Source organism: Sphaeramia orbicularis, chromosome 16 (genome assembly GCF_902148855.1).
Source record: "Sphaeramia orbicularis chromosome 16, fSphaOr1.1, whole genome shotgun sequence".
NCBI lineage: Eukaryota > Metazoa > Chordata > Actinopteri > Kurtiformes > Apogonidae > Sphaeramia > Sphaeramia orbicularis.
Window position 1 is genome coordinate 3,212,363 of NC_043972.1, and position 22,738 is coordinate 3,235,100.

The 22,738-nt window shown below is 35.2% G+C and overlaps 1 protein-coding gene across 2 annotated transcripts in view; it reads left to right on the plus strand.

Annotated features, from left to right (window-relative positions):
• Positions 1–21,113, plus strand: part of cndp1 (carnosine dipeptidase 1) — a 49,219-nt gene extending 28,106 nt beyond the window's left edge. For both annotated transcript variants that reach the window (XM_030158665.1, XM_030158666.1), the window contains exons 6-12: positions 470–667; positions 767–851; positions 6,454–6,614; positions 9,024–9,188; positions 9,576–9,717; positions 17,329–17,476; positions 20,653–21,113. In XM_030158665.1, the coding sequence (XP_030014525.1) occupies positions 470–667; positions 767–851; positions 6,454–6,614; positions 9,024–9,188; positions 9,576–9,717; positions 17,329–17,476; positions 20,653–20,731 (978 nt within the window). In that variant the 3' untranslated portion in view covers positions 20,732–21,113. The remainder of the gene's footprint in view (positions 1–469; positions 668–766; positions 852–6,453; positions 6,615–9,023; positions 9,189–9,575; positions 9,718–17,328; positions 17,477–20,652) is intronic.
• The last annotated feature ends 1,625 nt before the right edge of the window (positions 21,114–22,738 follow it).

Sequence of the window (22,738 nt, forward strand, 5' to 3'; positions counted from 1 at the left end):
TTATCTTATCTTATCGTATCGTATCGTATCTTATCGTTTCTTATCTTATCGTATCGTATCGTATCGTATCGTATCTTATCGTTTCTTATCTTATCTTATCGTATCTTATCGTATCTTATCTTATCTTATTGTATCTTATCATATCGTATCTTATCTTATCGTATCTTATCGTTTCTTATCTTATCTTATCGTATCGTATCGTATCGTATCGTATCGTATCTTATCTTATCTTATCTTATCTTATCTCATCTTATCTTATCGTATCTTATCTTATCTTATCTTATCTTATCTTATCGTATCTTATCGTATCTCATCTTATCTTATCGTATCGTATCGTATCGTATCTTATCTTATCTTATCTTATCTTATCTTATCTTAAGGTCACCAGTGGTTGTTTGGCTCTTAATGGGTTACATTAGTCATAGTCGGTTGAAGAATAAGCGGTTTCTTATTCCCGTTCGTGGTCCAGGAGTTGCCCGTCAACGTGAAGTTTGTCATCGAGGGGATGGAGGAGACGGGCTCCAACGGCCTGGACGCCATGATCCTGGCCCAGAGGGACACCTTCTTCTCTGACGTGGATTACATCATCATCTCAGACTGCGGTTGGCTGAGCCGTCGTCCCGCCCTCACCTACGGCACCAGAGGAAACTGCTACTTCTTCGCCGAGGTTGTGAACGAGTGTAAACACAAACCACACACACACACACACACACACACACACACACACTGGGACTCGGGCGTTTTCACAGGTTACATCTGTTCACAGGTAGAAGGACCGAAGCAGGATTTACACTCTGGTGTTTACGGAGGCACCGTCATCGAACCCATGACCGACCTCATAGGCATTCTGGGTAAGTTTACAGTTCACGAAAATATCACTTTTATATCCGCTCACAACGCTAATTTACACTTATATAATGGAATGTCTACATTTTTAGATTAGATACAACTAGATTTGATTTGATTTGATTAGACTAGATTATGTTATATTAGACTAGATTAGATTAGACTACATTAGATTCAATTCGATTCGATTTGATTCGACTGTATTATATTACACTAGATTAGATTAGATTAAACTAGATTAGATTAGATTAGATTAGATTAGACTAGACTAGATTATATTAGATTAGACTAGATTATATTAGACTAGACTAGATTAGATTAGACTAGATTATATTAGATTATATTATATTAGACTAGATTAGATTAGGTTAGACTACATTAGATTAGATTAGATTAGATTAGATTACATTAGACTACATTAGATTAGACTAGATTAGATTATATTAGATTAAACTAGACTAGATTAGACTAGATTAGACTAGATTATATTAGATAATATTATATTAGACAAGATTAGATTAGACTAGATTAGATTAGACTACATTAGATTAAATTAGACTAGATTAGATTAGATTACATTATGTTAGACTAGATTAGATTAGACTACATTAGATTAGATTAGATTAGATTAGATTAGATTAGATTAGATTAGATTAGATTAGACTAGATTAGGTTAGACTAGATTAGATTACACTAGACTATATTATATTAGACTAGATTATATTGGACTAGACTAGATTATATGATATTAGACTAGATTATATTAGATTAGATTAAATTAAATTACGCTATACTAGATTAGATAAAACTAGATCAGATTAGATTAAACTAGATTAAACTAGATTAGACTAGATTATATTAGATTATATTAGATCAGATTAGATTAGATTAGATTAATATGAAGAGTCTGGTCTTGTCCAGCTCTAAATGTAAAGTGTCATTAGACTTTTGTTAAATTTGGTACAATATAAATAACCTTTGATTTAATTTGATTTAATTTGGTTGAACTTTAGGTTCCAGTAGCAGCACAGCACTGAAGGTACAGATATAAGAGGAATTAGACAATAAAAGCAGAAAAGAAAATAACAACAACAACGACTTTAAAAACAGTAGTAAAAACAGGCACCTGCATATTAGAAATACTAGCAGTAATAATAATAATAATAATAGAAGTAGATATTATATAAAAAAAAACAACAATATAACAATAATAATAAAAGTAATACCAGTAATAGTAAATGTAATGATATCAATCATACCAAGAGTAACAATGATTAAAGTAATATTTGTAACGATTATAAAATAATAAGCTACATAAATAGGTAATAATAATAATGAGGCTAATATTATAATTAACAATAAAAAAAAACTAAAGTAACAATTACAAACAAACACTACACTCTTTAACTGATTCTTTCACCATCTGAAAATGTCAATGACTTAACGACATTACAAACATCAAATTCTAACGTCTATAAACTGGGTCCAAATGGTTTTATATGACTTGAGTGTTGCTGCATCTTCTACTTTAGTTTCATCTTTTACATCGTTCTCATCTTGTGTCTTTTTCATTGTTTTAATCTTTTATACGTCATATTCATCTGATTGTATTTTTTCGTCATCTGTGATCTGCTCTGTATCAGTTCAGCTCATACTGGGCTGTTTGTGACCCTGGAACTAAAAGAACTTCAATACCCCTGTTGAGCCGCATTATGTGATAAATTCCCATGAAGTAATAAAAGTTCAAAGTGTAATAAAAATGTCACGTCATCTTGTAATAAAGCTGCATTATGTAATAAGCTGATGGATTTTGTAATAAACTACGTCAACGCATTATATAGTAAATTTTTTCACATTATGTAGTAAGTTATTACAATTTGAGAAATTTAATTTGCCTTAAAAAGGTTCTATTTAGAAATAAATCCATTTATTGTTCAACATCAGCATTTTCTACTTTGTGTGTGCATGTTGGAGTGTGTGTACTAACTGTGAATGTATTGGTAATAGGTAGGCTATCATTACCACTACTACAACTACTAATCTACAGGGCATGTTGATTATTGATCATTATGTAAAAAATTCCCATTATGTATTAGGGTGGTCCTTATATGGAGTCAAACATTTTTTTTTGGAAATGTTCGACTCTCACCCCCTAAATTTGTTAGGATGCCAATAAAAATAAACTGTGCAAAATTTCAGATTGTTTTGAAAATATCTGGGGGTAGCTCAGGGCCTTTGAATATTTCCAAAATCGCTAAATATTGCATAAATTTCACTGTTCTTACAAACAAACAATGCAACATTGCTTTTATTAACACCCACACATTAACTACATGTGCACAACTACACAATATATCCATAAAAAGGAACAAACAAGCCAAAAAAGTTCATGCATGTATTCGCAAAAGATCATAGAACTCAAGTCAGAATTATCGTCTTGTCTTCAGTTGAGTGATCGTAACTGTTGTCACATGTATATTACAAGTATGTTACAAAATAGCAAGAAACAAATGAACAAAAATAGTGTCCTGCATTCATGACTGAATGTTGAACTGAAAGATGCATGATGATAATGTTGATGAACAACTACTGTCACTCTGGAGCACTGAGCAGCGTGGCCTTTCTTGCATCAGAGTATTGTCTGTGCTTCACTCAGACTGATGTGTTTTTACTGCCACAGACATACCACTGCTGAAACACTAAACAGTGATTCCACACAAACTGTGCACAACAGCACCTTTTGGGGGAAACCCAAAATTAGGAGATGAGGTCAGCAAATCCAAGTGATATGGACATTTTAAGCTTTATCTAGTGATGTGCTGACTGGGTAAAACCACCACATGTGGTTACCAACAGTCAGAATACATAAGGCCTAGATCTACATCACAGGTGTCAAACATGTGGCCCGGGGGCCAAAACTGGCCCGCCAAAGTTTCCAATCTGGCCCGCGGGATGAATTTGCAAAGTGCAAGTTAGGGCATCGAACTCAAAAATAATATAATAACCTATAAATAATGACAACACCAATTTTTTCTCATTGATTCAGTGCAAAAAACATTAAATTTTAAAAATATTTACATTAAGAAACTGTCCTTTAACAATAACATGTGAATAACCTGAACAAATACAAACAACCTGAAATGTCTAAAGAAAATTAAGTGCAATTTTAACAATATTCTGCCTGTTACTAACTGTTTTGTGTCTTTGTAGATCTGATCTGTAATGCACATGTAGAAATGATAAGTCGAGGTATAAAATTGATAAAATTGTACTTACATTTCTTAACACATTTAATTTTTCACGTTAGTTACATCATTTTTGTTTGGATAGTTTGTAAATGTATGAATGTTATTTTTTGCACTAAAACCATTTGCAGTTGTCATTATTTACTGGTTATCATGCTATTATTTTATTTGGTCCGGCCCACTTCAGATTAAATTGGGCTGAATGTGGCCCCCGGAAGAAAATGAGTTTGACAGCCCTGATCTACATGATCAAATGAACCAATTTCAGCCATAAATCATAAGACAGCATGGCAGAAGCCTGGCACACAATGCAGCATATAGCATGCGAAAAATACCGAATACGGTTAACTGTGTTAAACTTCTTGAGCAACCTCTAAATATTGGTTAATGTTCCTAAAATTTTGCCAGAATTTTTTTTAAAATTTATCCTAACAAATTGGTGGGGTGAGAGCATGAACATTTGAAAGCTGAAAAATAAGGACCACCCTATTATGTAATAAAAGTTCAAAATGTAAAAAAGGTTTATGAACCTATTTCTCATGGAATTGTAAAAATGTCTACTCAGCTGGACACCATGGGTTTAATTTTCAAAGCAAAAAAAACAACATGTATTTACTGAAGTACTGTGTGAAAACTATGATTTTTTTTGTTTTGTTTTAATGCTGCTAATCTGATGTTATGTCACATTTTAACATACTGGAGATAATATGCCAAAAAAAAAAAAAAAGTTTAAGAAAAAACTGTTAATTACAGTCTAATAATAGCAACAAGCAATTGATTTTCACTCACACACGTTAGTGCAGATCAGGTTCATCAAGAACAGTAAAGTTACAGTAATGGTCTGAATGTCAGTGTATGGGATGATGCACCTTGTTGGCCAATATGAACTAAAACAATACAAACCATGAATATACACGAGAACAGCTGAAGAATAACTGACCACTGGAGTGACCACTGTGCATGAAAGGGTTAATTTCCGATTCTGATATCTACCGATACCGCTGCCGATATATGTGGGATATTAAACTAATTTTAGGTGACATCACATATCTCCTGTCATGGAATGAACACATCATGCCTCATTTTATTGTGATGTCCCATTGGATGCATTCTCAAATGCAACAAGGCTTTTAAAATGTAAACACTGTCTGTGCAAAGAATACATACAGGGGTTGGACAAAATAATGGAAACACCTTAAAACATCAACAAAATATAATTTAATATGGTGTAGGTCCGCCTTTTGCGGCAATTACAGCCTCAATTCTCCGAGGTATTGATTCATACAACTTGTGAATTGTTTCCAAAGGAATTTTCAGCCATTCTTCAGTTAGAATACCCTCCAACTCTTTTAGAGACGATGGCGGTGGAAATCGAAGTCTTACTTGAATCTCTAAAACTGACCATAAATGCTCAATAATGTTGAGGTCTGGGGACTGTGCCGGCCATACGAGATGCTCAACTTCATTAGAATGTTCCTCATGCCATTCTTTAACAATTCTAGCTGTATGGATTGGGGCATTATCATCTTGAGGTGAAGGTGTTTCCATTATTTTGTCCAACCCCTGTACTTCAACTGAAGTTGTGGAAAAAATGCCATATTTATTTATTTTCTCTCCCTCCCTCCATGAGTCTATTACAGTGTGGCAACTCTACTGTACAAGTTTGAAAACTGCACATTTCTTTCAGCTACAAACTACAAAATGCTTCATTTACGCGTCGGTAAATGCCGGCGAAATCAAGGCATTATTTTATCGGTTTTAATGACAGGCAAAAAAAACGATAACGATATTAACTGATATTACATTTTTAGGCCAATATCGGACATCCCTAATATGTGTTATTGTATTATGTGTTTATGCAAATCATATTATATTTGTTCATAATAATATAAAGCCAGAAACCTAATTATTTACTAGTAAGTATGAGTCATATTATGGCATAGTGTATAGATCTGATTAGACGAGGAAGGTTATTATTGTTATTTATTATATAAGGAGAAGGGGTGGAGTTTATAAGTTGTACTTCTTCTTACTCCTTTTTGAATATGTATTATATGTCTTATGTTTAAGTGTTTTGTTTATTTATTTTCTTCTGTCTGACATTCGTGTTCGAAATAAATACATCAATCAATCAATCAATCAATCAATAAAGCAAAGTAAGTGCCAGATATTGACAGTAGAAGGATTCCTGAATAAAAGGCCTGTGGCACTGAAATAACAGCTCAGAGGTTAAAGGGTTAAAGCAAAAACATGGAGCTTTTGAGGGATACAACAGTTACAGTTCAGTGTTTTTTGAGTCTTTCTTCAACAAAATGGTCAAAAAGATCAAACTAATGGTTATTATTGTACCTTCCTGCCTCAGATATGCTGATCAGTTCCAACGGTAAAATCCTGATTCCTGGGATCAGAGAGGCCGTGGCTCCGCTGTCTGACGAGGAATGGAGGATGTACCAGGACATTGAGTTCGACTTAGAAAACTACAAAAACAAGATCGGTGTCAACCAGCTCATGTACAGCAACAAGGTACGGGCGGTGATGTCCTGAACAAGCACAAGTGAGCTGAGTCGACCTGGTATCTACATGTGTTCGACTGGGCCCAAGCTCCAGCTGAAATGATCTACTATCATGTTTTTGGGTTTTTTTGTTTGTTTTATTGATTCTGACTGAAAGACCTCTAGTGGCAGAAAGTTCACCAAGACTGATGAAAACCACAAAAGTACGTTTTTGTTGGAAAACTCAGGTTTAACATCTTTAAACTGACTCCCTGAGACACTGAGAACTGATTTTAGAATGATTTTATTTGTGTTTTATGCTTAAGCACCTTCATAATCTCAGTTTTCTTATGTGAGTATGCTCCAAATCATTAGGTCTGCAAGTGCAGATTTTATTTCCAAAAATGAATGACTGTAATGACGTTAGTACAAACACAGAATCCAAATGCAGAACTCAAACACCAAAAGTATGATTCAAAAGATTTATTAATCACACCCAGGTGAATTAATATTATTAGTGACAGAATCTTGAGGATAAAGGTGGAAGATATCCTCCTCTGATTCGTCCTCCGGATCGAGGGCGACAGCCCGTCTCCCCGTGCGGTGTTAGGGGTTTCTTTCCCGACTAGGGAAAAGCAAAGGGAGGTCAGGGACGGAAACAGGTCATGCACAGGCAGGCTATCAATCGAGCAACAGGACATAAGGACAAGGCAAAACTCACGTACCGGTAGTCAGGGCGAGAAGGTCAAAACCAGGTATCAGAAGAGGCAGACAAAAACCAGACAGGGAGCAGGCAGAAGACGAGAAACCGAGGAATCCAAAAACAGGTCAAAAACAGGCAGGCAAACGAACAAACGAGGTCAAAACGCTGGTAAGAACTACAAGAGTTACAAACTGGTGTCTGACAGGGGGAAGAGACAGGTAATCAGGTAAGAGGTCAGAACAATCAGGGAACAGGAAGTAAAGACGACAGACAAGACACATGAGGGGAAACTTAACAAAATAAAACAGGAAGTGACAAACAAAACATAAAAGACAGACAAAACCAGACTAACGTCTGGCTGCAGGTATGACAATGACAGTAAGTTTAGTGAACAAGGTTTAGTTTTTATGCACCAGATTTTGAGCAAATTCACCCCAAAGTCAGCAAAAAAATTCAGACCACAGCTGAAGACTTAGTTTTATGACGTTGCTTTTAATTAATTGTGCTCCTTCTTCACATGTATATTTTTATTTGGAGATTTCCAACTTCACCCACTTGTTTTTATTAGTAGTGTTGTCATTTTAATATTGCATATTCTTTGTCAGCATTAGAATACTTTAAAACTAGAAAAGCACTCAGACAGCACAGACCTCCGCCAAAGCAGATCTGACACCCCCCCCCCCCCCCCCCCATCACCACCAAAATTTAATTATTTGTCCCTTGTGCCAGTATCAACATTTCCTGAAAATTTCATCCAAATCCATCCATAACTTTTTGAGTTATCTTGCTAATTAGCCAACAAACAAACAAACAAACAAACAAACAAACAAACAAAAACAAACCCTGGCAAAAACATAACCTCCTTGGCAGAGGTAATAATTTAGTGTTTTTGTGTGGTCCATCCAAGTACAATAAAAAGTAACAGGAAGGAAATTATAAATACAACAAAAAACAATATATATATTTATATGTATAATAGTTTTGCGTTTTGTGCAGGATGTGTTTGTAAGGATAGAAGCTGTACTTCATACCGGTCCTTTTCAAAAAAATTTTTTTTTTTTTTTAAATTACTCAAAATAATAATAATAATAATAATAATAAACTTTATTTGTATAGCACCTTTCATACAGAAATTGTAGCCCAAAGTGCTTCACATTGATTGAAAAAATACAAGATTAAAATACATTAAGATTTAATTATACATAAAGAAATAAAATGAAATTTGAAATACAATAAAATAAAAAATAAAAACAGAAATACAATAAAATAAAATAAAAATAAAAACAGCGCACAGTCCTGGTTCCTGAATTGTGACCCCATTTTTATCTCCTTTCAAAGGCTGATGAGAATAAAAATGTTTTTAATTTGGTTTTAAATATATTCAGTGAACTGGCTTCTCTAATGTCTTTTGGAATTGTATTCCATAACTTTGGTGCATAGTTAGTAAAGGCTGCGTCCCCCATTTTCTTTTTTTTTCTTTTTTTTTTTATAAACATATATGGCTCTGTATATATTTATACCAAATCTACATAAATAAGTGCGCAAAAATATTGCAGTTATCAATTATGTGGTTTAATGAGGTTATTTTGTTTAATCTCTTTATGTAAAGCCCTCTAAGGCTTCCTTTTATAAATGCTTATTCTTACTTTGCGTCTCCATGACATATTTTCCCTCTCAGACATGTCATGAAGCTGTTGGACGTAATCACACAGGTGTTTTGTGGTCCGTCTCCTCCAGGTGGACTTGTTGGCCCACATGTGGCGCTACCCCACCGTCTCCATCCACGGCATCGAAGGCGCCTTCTCTGATCCAGGAACTAAGACCGTCATCCCCGCTAAAGTCATCGCCAAGTTCTCCATTAGACAAGTTCCCAACATGGATCCTGCAATGGTCAAGAAACAGGTAGAACAGGATCTGAGGCCTGTCCCCCTTTTACACCAACATTCCCAGGAACTTTTATTACCAGGCATGTATTTACCTGGTAACAGAATTCCTGGTCATCTGTGTGGTTTGTGTATCTGCGTCAAGAGTTGATGGAAATTTATACAAAACATTTTGAGTCCTGATGAATTTCTTTGGAATAAATTTGGCAAATTCTTTCAGTGAGGTCCAGGCTGTTTTGAGTGCACAAATACACATGTAAGTGTATTCAGGTGGACAGACAGATGTTTGAGAAGGTCTCTAGCAGTATGGACACTATTAGGAGGAAAACACAGAAGCCACTGGTGCTGAGGTTTGGCTTTTGAATGTCATCTAACTGCTTTTGCTCCTTCTGCTCCTGTGTTTCAGGTCACAGACTACCTTCACTCAGTCTTCGCCAAGAGGAAGAGTCCTAACAAGCTGAAGGTGACCATGGTGATCGGGGCCAAGCCTTGGCTGGCAGACACTCAGCATCCGCTCTACGAGGCCGGAAAGGCAGCCGTCAAGAGAGGTGCCAAACATACGGCTCACATTACATTAAAGCACCCACAAAAAACCCCCCTCAAAAAAACAGAAAACCCTCTGCACTGAAAACACCGACACAACCTGCTCTTGGATTGAAACCTGCACAAAGTCAGAGACCTGAAATGAAAAGCCTGTTTAACCCATAAAGACCCAGTGCTACTTCTGTCAGTTCCCACATGAATTTTTCTCTTTTTTAGCCTTTCTTAACTGATTTATCATCATTACAACATTATCTTCTGTATTTTTTTCATTTTTCACTGTAAATCATGTATTTCCCTCTATTTAACCCTATAACACCAAACATATCATATTTGATCCATGAGTTTTGAAGCCCTCTACATGATCAGTGTGATATTCTTTTTCTTGAAAAACCAGATGTATACAATTAGATACATGCAATACACAGATAATCCACCAGGGGGAGGAGTTCATTCACCAGAGGCCTTTCCAGTGATACGACAAGACTGTCATTAACCATTTCATACATACTGGTCACTACAGTGGACAGTTATTCTACAGCTGTTCTCTTGTATATTCATGGATTTTGTTATTTTAGTTTCATATCAGCCAACACAATACACAATACACTGCAATTAATAACATTACTTTAACCCTTTCATGCATGAATCATAAGAACCTTAGTCAATATTTTTTTCTTAAGTGTTTTTATTCCTCTTTAGGCATGAAAAAAGCATTGTAATTGAAATTTTTTTTATGAACCTATTTTTTGTAGAGTCACAAAAATGTCCACTCAACTGGACACCATGCGTTTAATTTTTGAAGCAAAGAAACAAGTATTTAAAACTCATCATCAGAAAGTGATATACTGTGTGAAAACTATGAAATAAAAACATTTTTAATGCCACTAATCTGATGTTTTGTCACATTTGATCCTACTCAAATACTAGTTATCACTCATTTCATGAAGATAATATCCTCCTGAGATCCAGAAAATTGACATTTTTAGCTTTTTTACACTAAAAAATTGTCTTGATTGGAAACTGCATAATGCAACAGTTTTTTCAGATACATTTTAAAAATCATTTTTATTTATTGATTGATTTTTTAATGGAATGTCCTTTGCAACGGACAGCATATAAGTTAAACTGTCAAAATTTTGTCCCCTATAGAGGACAAATGCATTGCTGGGTCTCAGGAGGATATGCAAACAAACAAACAAAAAACAAAAAACAACTTTTTGTTTCAGGAAACTGTTAATTACAGTCTAATAACAATTAGCAACTTATTTCCACTCAAACATGTCACTGCAGATCAGGTTTATCAAGAGCAGCAGCGTTACAGTAATGGTATGAACTGCAGTGTTATGGATGATACATAAGTGTCCACTGTGTCGGCTGATCTGGAACTAAAACAACAAAACCCATGAATATACAAGAGAACAGCTGGAGAAGAACTGTCCACTGGAGTGACCACTGGAGTGTCCACTGGAGTGACCACTGTGCATGAAAGGGTTAACTTGGCTGCTCTTGATAAACCAAATCTAACATGTTTGAGTGTAAATCAATACCTTGTTATCGTTATTAGACTGTAATTAAACAAAAGGTTTTTTTTGGTTTTTTTTGGCATATTATCTCCATGAAGTGACTAGCATTGGAGTTCACCACAAACAAAAAGTTAAGGATATTTCTTTTTTTTTTTTTTTTTCTTGTCATTTTTGCCATTTGTAAATAAAACTATGTCCGGTCATTAAAAAAATGTGTTTCTATTCAGTTCACACGCAAAAAAGTAAAAAGCATTGTGCAAAAAAATCCCAACTGAAAAAAATAGTCCCAAAATTTTAAATATCCATAACTTTTTGTTTGTAGTGTATGTTAAAATGTGAGAAAACATCAAATTAGCAGCATTCAGTGTTTTTTATTTCATAGTTTTCACACAGTACATCAGTAAATACACATTTTGTCGCTTTAAAAATTAAACACACATTTTTGCAACTCCATGAAAAATAGCTTCATAAAAAAAAAAAAAATAATAATAATCTCATTTTTTTTTAAATGCCTAAAGAGGAATAAAGAAAAAAAAAAAAGATTAATGTTCTCATAATTTATGCATAAAAGGGTTAATAAGGAAGGAGGCAGAACTTTGCCAATTTTGAAAAGGAATTACCAATTTGTTAAACATGTTTGTGTTATATTATGTTTTTGTTTGTTCAAAAATAATAATATTTGAGCATTGAGACCCCATGTATCAAATATGATACAAATGAAAATCCTACATGGAAACTGATATTTGAAAAACCAGTAAAGACCAATAAAGGCTCCGGTTTCAAAGAACTGGAATTTTCTGTCAATGATTTAATGGTTCAGGCTTTAAAGGGTTAATTTCCTATATTTAATTCAGATGCTTATGAAAACTCAGAGTTAATTCAAAACTTAGTATATCAAAACAGAGAACACTGAAGAAAAAGGGAGTTTTTCTGCAAATATATCAATAATTGAACATAAAACAAGTGTGTCCATCCACTGTCGTTGATCCAACTTTACTGGTGAATCAATGCTGTAGAAGATGACGGTGTTTCCACGGTAACTATGGAGCCTCTGAATGTCCAAAGGGGTCATATCTGATGACCGTGAAAAGATGATAAACTGTACTTGACACCAGTTATTTAATGGATTGGATTTATTATTATTTCCATGAATTGATAGGAATCGAGGATCAGCAGGTATTAAACAGTTTAGATCAGTAGATGTTCTTGGTCACCAGAGGCTGTTTGGGTCTTTATGGGTTAAATTGTTTAGAATAGATGACCTGGAGTCTCCATCTCTGCACCGTTTCCTCATAATATCACTTTAGATCCGCATCTTTAGTTTATGAAAGATTAGACTGTACACAGTTAAGGTCAAACCACGCATTAACTCTGAACATTTTGTTGAGTTCAGTCAGTCTGGATAAGTTTAACCCTTTCATGCATACTGGTCACTACAGTAGAAACAGTTCTTCTCCAGCTGTTCTCCTGTATATTCATGGGTTTTGTTGTTTTAGTTGCATATCCACCAACACAGTGGACACTTATGCATCATCTCATACACTGCAAAAAGTTACTCTAACTTTGCTGTTTTTGATAAACCTGATCTGCAGTGACATGTTTGAGTATAAATCAACTGCTAGTTGTTATTAGACTGTAATGAACAGTTTTCTTAAAACTTTTTTTGCATATTGTCTCCATGAAATGAGTAATAACTAGTATTAGAGTATGTTAAAATGTGAGAAAACATCAGATTAGCTGCATGAAAAATGTTTTTATTTCATAGTTTTCACACAGTATATCACCTTCTGACATTGCGTTTTAAATACATGTTCCTTTGCTTTAAAAATTAAACGCATGGTGTCCAGTTGAGTGGACATTTTTATAACGCCATAAAAAATAGGTTAATTAAAAAAAATGTCAATCATATTATTTTCTTTATACCTAAAGAGGAATAAAAACACTGAGGAAAAAAAAATCTTGACTAAGGTTTCGATAATTCATGCATCAAAAGGTTAAAATAACACCAGAGAGAACTTTGAACTTCAGCTTCTACTTATTTTGTCCTATTCTCTGAGGGTCAAAGGTTGTGTTTAATATTTGTACTTAAAATTCTCCAACTTAAATCCAATATTTAGAGCAGAAATGAAATGTTCTGAACTCTGAGTCTGAGTACGTATACAGACTTTGGTGAGGCCAAAGATGATGTTTGTCTGGTGGAACGAAGAAAGTCTTGCAGAAATATTCCACATAATATATATATACAGTAATATTTCTGCTCAGAATAAAGTATATGTAAAGCAGGTATTCACTTAGAGCAGCGGTTTCAATCTTTTTCCCCTTTGATGCTTCATTATTTGTGCCCGTCCTGCCCACACACACAGCAAATGAATTCACTCGAAAGCTTTATTGGCAAAAAATTACCATAAATTAAAGCCCTTTTTGCATTCCTCTTTGGTTTATCCTGGTTATCTTTGGTGATTATAATTTTAATGCAGTCAGAGCTCACAGAGGTTTGATCGACTAAGTGAAAAAATTAACATAGTTTTGATTTTCTATTTAATGTGTTCGTATTTACAGTCCTGTGCAAAAGTCCTAGTCCAACATTAGGTTTGTGGGTTTAGTAAAGTTCTAACGTCCACATATATGCATTTATCACTGTCTGTATTTAGATCCAGTCTGATATATGTGAAGTATGTACAGCAGGAAAAACAGCTTCTATAAACTAAAGTGTTCATATTTGGTGTGACCTCCCTGTTGAGCCGCATTATGTCATAAATTCCCATTACATAATAAAAGTTCAAAATGTAATAAGAATGTCACGTCATCTTGTAATAAAGCCGCATTACGTAATTAAATGTCGCATTTTGTAATAAACTACCTCAATGCATTATGTAGTAAATTTTTTCGCATTATGTAGTAAGTTATTACAATTTGAGAAGTTTATTACAAAATGCACTGGACGCATTTTTATTTTCAGGAAAATGTAATGTGATAAATTAATCTTTAAACTGTGGCTAAAGTTCTGATTCCATTACCTGGAGCTCCTGTGACTAATTTCTTCTAAACTGCTCTGAAATTATATTAATTTGGATTGTTATTACATCATGAACCATGTTATTATATTTTTTTTTTTGTAATTTTATTTCTTTATATAATAGGGACAGTGCATATTAATGAACATCTACAATAACTGCAGCTGTAAATATGCCAGATTGTAGCAGCAGTGCTAATTTCCATCTGTAGTCCTTAGGCAGGTGACAAGAAAGACAGCTGACAAACAGGCAAAATATAGTCAAAGACATCATAAAAGACAGTAGACAGAAATGCAAAACATCCTAAAACTAGAAGCACTCGGAGAGTGCAGACCTCCACCAAGGCTGATCAGTGCCCCCCCCCCCCCCCCCCCCCCGTGGGCCCCCCCACGCCAAGGAGATTATGTTTTTGCCAGGGTTTGTCTGTCTGTCTGTCTGTTTGTCTGTCTGTTAGTGTGCAACATAACTCAAAAAGTTATGGACAGATTTTGATGAAATTTTCAGGGTTTGTTGGAAATGGGCCCCCCCACCCCTGATCACCACCAAGATTTAATCATTTCTTCCTTATCCCATTTCCAACAAACCCTGAAAATTTCATCCAAATCTGTCCATAACTTTTTTGAGTTATGTTGCACACTAACGGACAGACAAACAAACAAACCCTGGCAAAAACAGAACCTGTTTGGCGGAGGTAAACACACAGAACAACACAGTGAGGATGATCTACTGATGGTCACAGGCTTGGTTTTCCTTCATCCAGTGTTTAAGCTGTGATTTGAAGGAGGCATATGACTGTGAGTGTCTTATGTTGAGCGGTAAACTGTTCCAGTGACTGACAGGGCAGTTTGTCCAAATGTAGTGCGTCTGCGTGGCACCTCCCAGTCTCCTCCAGCTGTGGCCCTGGTGACCATCCCACTGACAGAGCAGGATCAGAGAAAATCTGTCAAGGGAGGAGGGGCCAGTCCATGCAAGACTTTATATATCAGGCAAGCATTTTTAAAATTCACAAAATTATTAAAATTAAGAAATGTATATTTATCTAAAACCTGCTTTCAGCCTTTGCATTGTGGATTTTCCCAGCGTTGAACTCAGGTTCATGTAAATGTCAGGATAGGTGACTTCTGTCCCAGATCAGTGTTGGTAGAACACTTGTTGTTTGGTAGCTTGTATGGATCCATGTCCAGTCCAGCTGTCTTTAATTTCATCTTATATTCCACATTTTTCCAGGTCTGGCTGTAGTTACTGCTGTACTCCGCCATGTTGAGCCGGTTTGTTTTTGCCACTCAGTCTGACTGAGAGGGGCGTGGCCTAGGGGGGAAGTGACGGATGTGCATTCCCTCTGTTCTTTCAGAAACAAAGTTGTTACATCTGTTTATAGCGGCATCGATGACTGATGATGACATAACAGGTGTGGAAGGGCCGTCTCATTTCATAGGGGAAGGTTTCAACCTCTACAACTTGTAACTTTGTTTCAAGGGGGAGGGCCAAGGGGTGAACAGGGACTGGGCCTTAATGTGATGTAGGCATCTTCTAATCTCAGACGTGAAAACACCAGATTTCCTTTAATTTATTTTTTGTAATGAGTAACGATACAGTGCATTAAAAGTGTATCGGAGTAGAAGTATGCAATTGAATTAGGAAATGTAGCTTAGTAAAAGTGAAATTAAACAGAATAAAAAATACTAAAAGGCACAACATCTTCTAAAACATACTTAACCCTCCGGTATCTGGGTGCGCCTTTTAGGCACACTCTGCACTTTGTGTTAAAAAACTTCATATTATTTTTTACAATTTAAATAAGGTTAGAATTCAGAAGTTGTTCATTTGTGCATGATCTTTAAAATTCTGTCCACCAACTCAAATGTGCACATTGTAAACAAAAGAAACTGACCAGACTAGCATCTGTCTGCCAAGTGTGCCTAAAACGCACTATTTCTAACATTTGATCTGTATGATTAGGGCTGAGCTGGATTTACAAAAATAAAATCAAATTAGAGCAGAAAAATAAATCAATATATAATATTTAATAGTTTTATTTATAGGTGTGCATTTTACGCACACTTGGTGACAGATGCTAGTATTTTTGAACATTTGACCTAGCGCCAAAAATAATAATGCAAATTAACTGATGTTGGAGTTAATCACTGACATATGCCAGGATGAAAAAAATCTAATAATATGTGATCCACTTTTTATGGAGTATGTTGAAAAAAAATTTTTTTGGGTGTGTTTTTTGCATCCAAAAAAATGGTTTGTTTCCATTACAAACACGGCATTTAAAGGGTTAAAAAAATGTGACAATTATTGAGTATTTAGTATTTTTTATTTACGGCTCAAGTTGATGAAATAGAAAAAAGTGTAAAAGAATTAAAAACAAACTGTATGAAAAATTTTTTGACATTATTCCACAAGTGTGCCAAAATGGCACACTTGGTGCTTAGTAGGGGCCTTGCTGGACAGGATACCGGAGGGTTAAGTACAGTAGTGAAGTATTAGTACTGCATTACTATACCACACTGGTTATGTTACAGCCTGTTGGAAAGTACGTGTGAGTACTAAGTCACTGCTCGGTCAGTCAGTTATGGTCCATGACATGTTACCTCCTTCATTAGCTGTTCCAGCACCGTTAGTGTCACAGACTCGTTTTGTCCGATTACCTGGGCTGTGATGGACTGTTCACTGACCCCCTGCAGCAGACACTAGTCTAAGATGACACATTATTAACCAGTCTTGGTCACATCTTTAGGACAACGGCAGAATACAAAGCTTACGGCTGCACAAACACATGCTTTTCACTCAATCTTGCTCACTGACTGCTGTCTGTTTACTTGCACTCAATAACCCGGAATCAACGGTTATGTCATTTACAGCCGGTAATGGCTGCTCCCCATAGGTTCTGCCCCCACCCTGAACTCACATAATAATAAAAAGGTCCAGTGTGGTGCATTTATGTGGATTTGCACCTCTCTCACTTATAAATAAGACGAAGCACAATTAATGTAAACATGACCAGTACAGGTACGCTTCAGATATTCAGTTTATTACCAGATCTTGTCATAAATCCTCACTTCTTTTCCAGTTTTCGACATGGATCCTGATCTGATCCGTGAGGGCGGGACCATCCCCATTGCCAGAACCTTCCAGGACGTGACGGGGAAGAGCATCATCATGATGCCCATCGGAGGGTTTGACGACGGGCTGCACTCGCAGAACGAGAAAATGAGCAGGTTTGACTCAGCTGTAGTTGAAACCGTTCCCTTTGTTTTTATTTGCGTCTATAAACAGTGGAATCTGACGGAGACGCAGGAGAGAGGATACGGAAAATCAGCCGTAGGCACAAACACTTGAATCCTCTCTAACCCCTTAAAGACCTGCAAGGACTTTTGTGGTGACGCAGCCCTTCATTTTATCACTATTTATTATTTTATCATCTGTATTTCTCTGTGAAAATCAGGAATTTTCTAATATTTGATTTGCAGATCATGTGGATGTTAATAAAGGGTCTGAGTTAATTTAAGAAAAGTGAAGAAAAGGTGACTTTTAGAAGCAGATATTATTAACTGAACATAAAAACAAGCATCCAACACTAGTATCATGGGTCAAACTCCATGGGTTTTACTAGTGAATCAATGCTGTAAAAAATGATGATGTTTCCACGTTCACTAAAGAGCCTCTGAAAGTCCAAATGGGTCGTATCTGATGACCATGAAAAGACCACAAACTGTATTTTACATAAATTATTTACACGTATTGATATGATCAGTGGATCAGAAGATATTAAACATCTTATCTCAGTAGATGCTTCTGGTCTTTGAGGGCTGAGCTTTCAGAACCAGCTTTAAACTCATCCATCCACTAATGTAAAGAATAAATGTATGATGGAATAAAAGAAAATTGAATCTGGAGATGAAGCTGTAACTGGGTGCTTCTATGAAACTGGGTTTATTTTGGTATCTGGCACTTTTCCAGCTTTTTAGACCCAATAATAAAAGACAAATTTACACATATTTCCTCCAGAATGTACCTAATGATGACCTCTGATAAATGCAAAAAAAAAAAATTATACTCTTGCTACGAGCCATCCCAAAATGTATGAATTTTTAATAAAATATTGGGACCAAAAATAGGACCAAGACTGGGACAGGAAACACTACCTATAAGTGTCCGTGCATTTGATCTGGAAACATGGCTGTAAATGGTCTTATATAGCGCTAGAAATAAAGGCACTGTTAAATTTGTGGATCCTAGTGGTTTTTCTAATCCAGACAAGTGGGTTTTTCATGAATCTCAGTCTCATTCCAGGTTTTATGTGTAACCCATCGTGTCCACTTATGTTACATGCAGAACCTGCCCAGTTAAATGCAAATAAATTAATTTTGTAACAGCGGTCATTTTTGTAAAACACTCTGCCTTGCATAATTAGTTCAAATCCCAAAATGTACCTGTGAGAGAATAAACAGATATTTAAAAAAAAAAATAAAAAATAGCATTTAATTTTCATGTCCTTTTGTTGTTGTTACACACTGACTTTTGTATTAAATATAATATAAAAATGTGTTTTATCTGAAAAATAGTTCATCTCAGTCAGTATTTATTTTTAAAATCCACCCAAAGTGCTTCCAAACTCTTCATAACATTAGTCTACATCTGGTTTGAATTTTTAGCCCCAAGAACCAGTTTCATAGAAGCACCAAATGCAGCAGAAACACTGACTCCACTTTTCATTTCACGTGTTTTTCACGTGGCAAAGACAACAGGAACTGACAAATGTGAAATGAGCAAAAATAAATAAAAAGCTGTCAAGGTCAGAGTTTCATCTCTGATTATTGGATGGATTCTGTCACTCCTAGCAAAAATGAACAGATCGTAGATATTTTTTATACATTTTACAAATAAAGTAATAGATTTTGGGTGTGCTTTACATTTTATCTCAATGTGATCGTTTTATGAAGAACTGAAGAACTATCGTCTATTTCTACATGGTTTCAGATGAATAAACTCTCTCTCAACACCCAAAAATCTAACTGGATCATATTTTGTAACAAAAATAAGAAGTATAACAAGGAAAACAACAAAATATTCACAGATAACTTTGAAATAACCCAGGTATCTTATGTTAAATTTTTGGGTGTTATTGTAGATGAAAAATTAAATTGGAAATCTCATATTAATCTTGTCTGTAAAAAAAATCCTGAAGTCAGTTGGCATTTTGAACAGAGTTGGTTCACTGATAAATCATTCTTGTTTCTTGACTTTTTATTATTGCTTCATTTCTCCTTACATTATTTATTGCAGTACTGTTTGGGCGGCAACCTGTCCCACGTATCTCAATAAGATTCTCTTAATTCAAAAGAAATTTTTCAGAATGATCAGTTTTTCTAACAGACTCCACTCATCTGCTCCTCTTTTCCAAAAATTCAATCTTCTCTCTGTTTTTGATGTGAACGTTTCCCAGACTGGTGTCTTCATGTCCAAATATGGTCACTTAACTCATATTCTTCCTAAAGTTTTTCACAATTTCTTTATGTTGTCTTCTGTTATTCACAACTTTCCGACACGATTTTCAAGCAAATTTTATCTTCGGTACTGCCGAACTTCAGTCTGTCAGTATTCTCTGAAATATGGTGGACCAAATCTGTGGAATAATCTACGACCTGAACTTCAATCAACATCTACAGGGTGTCCCATAAGTCTCCATACACAGGAAAAATAAACGTTTCTTGACATAAACCATTTTTATTTATATAATATGCTCTATATGACTGCCATTTTGTCGGGAACACATTTCAATGCGTGTCCTCCACAGCTGAAGAACTATAAAGAAGAAATATAAAGAAATACATGTTAGAACCATATTTGTATGGAATGTATTATGTCTCCTGTGTATGGAGACTTATGGGACACCCTGTAGTTTATCATTGTTTAAAAAGCATCTGAAAAGGACTTTAAGTCATGAAAATATGTAAGGCTGTATATCACTCGATTTGTATTTGATGATTTGTAATGTAATTACATTTTTATTGTTTTTACTTTAGTTTATTATTTCAGTTATATTGTATTTTTTAATTCTTTTTGTTTTTTTGTGTATTGTTCATTTCGGGGGTGGTATTCATAGAAGCCTTCTTTTTTGGCTTCTAACCTCTCCTGCACCATTTTGTTACTTGTTTGAATGTTATATGAATGTCTCGGTCACCACTTTTAATGCAAAATTTACCTCTTTGTTGCGACAAATTGACATGTGGAGCGCAACCATCGCAAGATCTTTTCTAAAAATCAATGGAAAGTGGAAGAAAGCTTTCCAACGACTGAAGGACGCCACGAGGTCAAGGAAAATATTCTGCTTTTTGAACAAGGTGACTGTAAACGCACCGCAAATACGTTCCTCTGCTTTGTCCGTTTTCAGGTACAACTATATTGAAGGAACCAAGCTATTCATCGCCTACCTGAATGAAGTCGCCCAGATCAACAAGACCAGCATCTGATATCTGATGGCGAGGACCTCCAACATGTCAACTCTACCATGAAGGACAAAAATGAACAATCGCTGACGCTGGATTTGTATTTTTACTGAGACTATTGTTCTGCTAAGCTTTAATTTATCTGCAGCTCAAGTACCTCTGAGTGTTTATCTATCTATCTATCTATCTATCTATCTATCTATCTATCTATCTATCTATCTAGTCGTGTGCTTGAATGTACAACCTGTTTAAATGGAAAACATTCCTAAACTGTCAGTACGTGTGAATGATCTTCTGCAGCCGCTTCCCGTTTCCGTTCATACAGTATATTTATGTTGCATTTAATGTCACACGGTACTGTACGAGTGTTCATGTCATGTAGTAAAAGCTCAACAAAGCAACAATCTGTCGCCGTATGTGTGTGTGTGTGTGAATATTAATAATAAGACAAACACACGTGTGGGTGTTCAGTGTTTATTCAGTCATGTGATATTTATTCGACCACTCACACATTCACTGCACATTATTTAAAGTCATTTCGGAGCCAGTCAGGTGAATAAATACATGAAACCAGCATTTCCAAAAGCGTTTATTCCACTGTTTTTACCGTAATTTGACAGTAAATTAGACTCGGTTCGCGGTGCTGTCTGATATGTCTGTTTTTGGACGTTTCTATCTTAAAACAGACCACTTGATAAAAAGCAGTGACGCCAAGAAAACAGAAAATCATCTGAGCCTTCTTTCAGTATTTTCTTACTTGTTTACAGAAATTGTGAATTATTCCCTTTATGACACACTGCAAACACCAGTCAGTGAATAAAAAAACATTTATTAAGTGAGTGGTAGGAAAACCCCTTCTAAGTTAAGATTCATTGCCTTTAGAGCTTCAGCTGATGTTTACTGGTGTTACATTTCACTGATTAAATGTCTGTCATGGAAGAGTAAAACCAAGCCAGGGTTGGAATTTTCTGTTTCCTCATAAAAATGACTAAAGATAATGACTAATTTAACAAATTAGCTGCAACTCTGATTCACTTTTTTCTAAAACAAACACCAGACTTTCTAGGAATTCAGACAAGTTAAGATTATTATCCATACAGCGCTGTATCACAAATGATAAATGTTCCTCCAGGGGCTTCACTGTGACTTCTGTGTCCAGTAAAAACAAACACTGTCCTTCAACCCTTGATTATATCAGATTTCTGTGTGTGATACTGACCCATTTCCATGATCTCAGAATGAATATTACAGAAACAGATCAGAAGATGAAGATTTTTATGCTTAATTCAACAAGTTTGGCTATTAACCCTTTCATGCATGAATTACGACAACCTTCAAGATCAAGATTTTTTTCCCAGAGTGTTTTTATTCTTCTTTAGGCATTAAAAAAAATAATGCGATTGAATATTTTTTTTATTAACCTATTTTTCCTGGGGTTGCAAAAATGTCCATTCAGCTGGACATCGTGCATTTAATTTTTGAAGCAAAGACACGTTATTAGTGTTTTCTTTTGTTGGAAGCTCCAAGAAAAAGTCTGGATTTGTCTCGGTCTCATTTTTATAAATTTATTTCGACTTAATCTGATCACAAACAAAGCATTACTTAGTACAAAGGATCCACCTCAAGGAGGAAATGTGTGCTGACCAAGATGTTCCAACCAACACATACGATCCTAAAAACTTACAAAGTGAAACGAAGGAATTCTACCTTAAAACATTAACTACTGACTAATATGTGATTAAACTTAAGACTTTACCTGTCTAAATTAAAATAATATTTCAATGTATTTACTGATATACTGTTTGAAATCTAGGAAATAAAAACATTTTCAATGCTGCTAATCTGATGTTTTCTCACATTTTAACATGTACTAAGACTAGTCATTACTCACTTCATGGAGATAATATGAAAAAAAAAACCTTTTTGTTTAAAGAAAAAAAAAAAGCAATAAAGAGCTGCTGATTTACACTCACACATGTTAGTGCAGATCAGGTTTATCTAGAACAGTAAAGTGACAGTAATGGTCTGAAT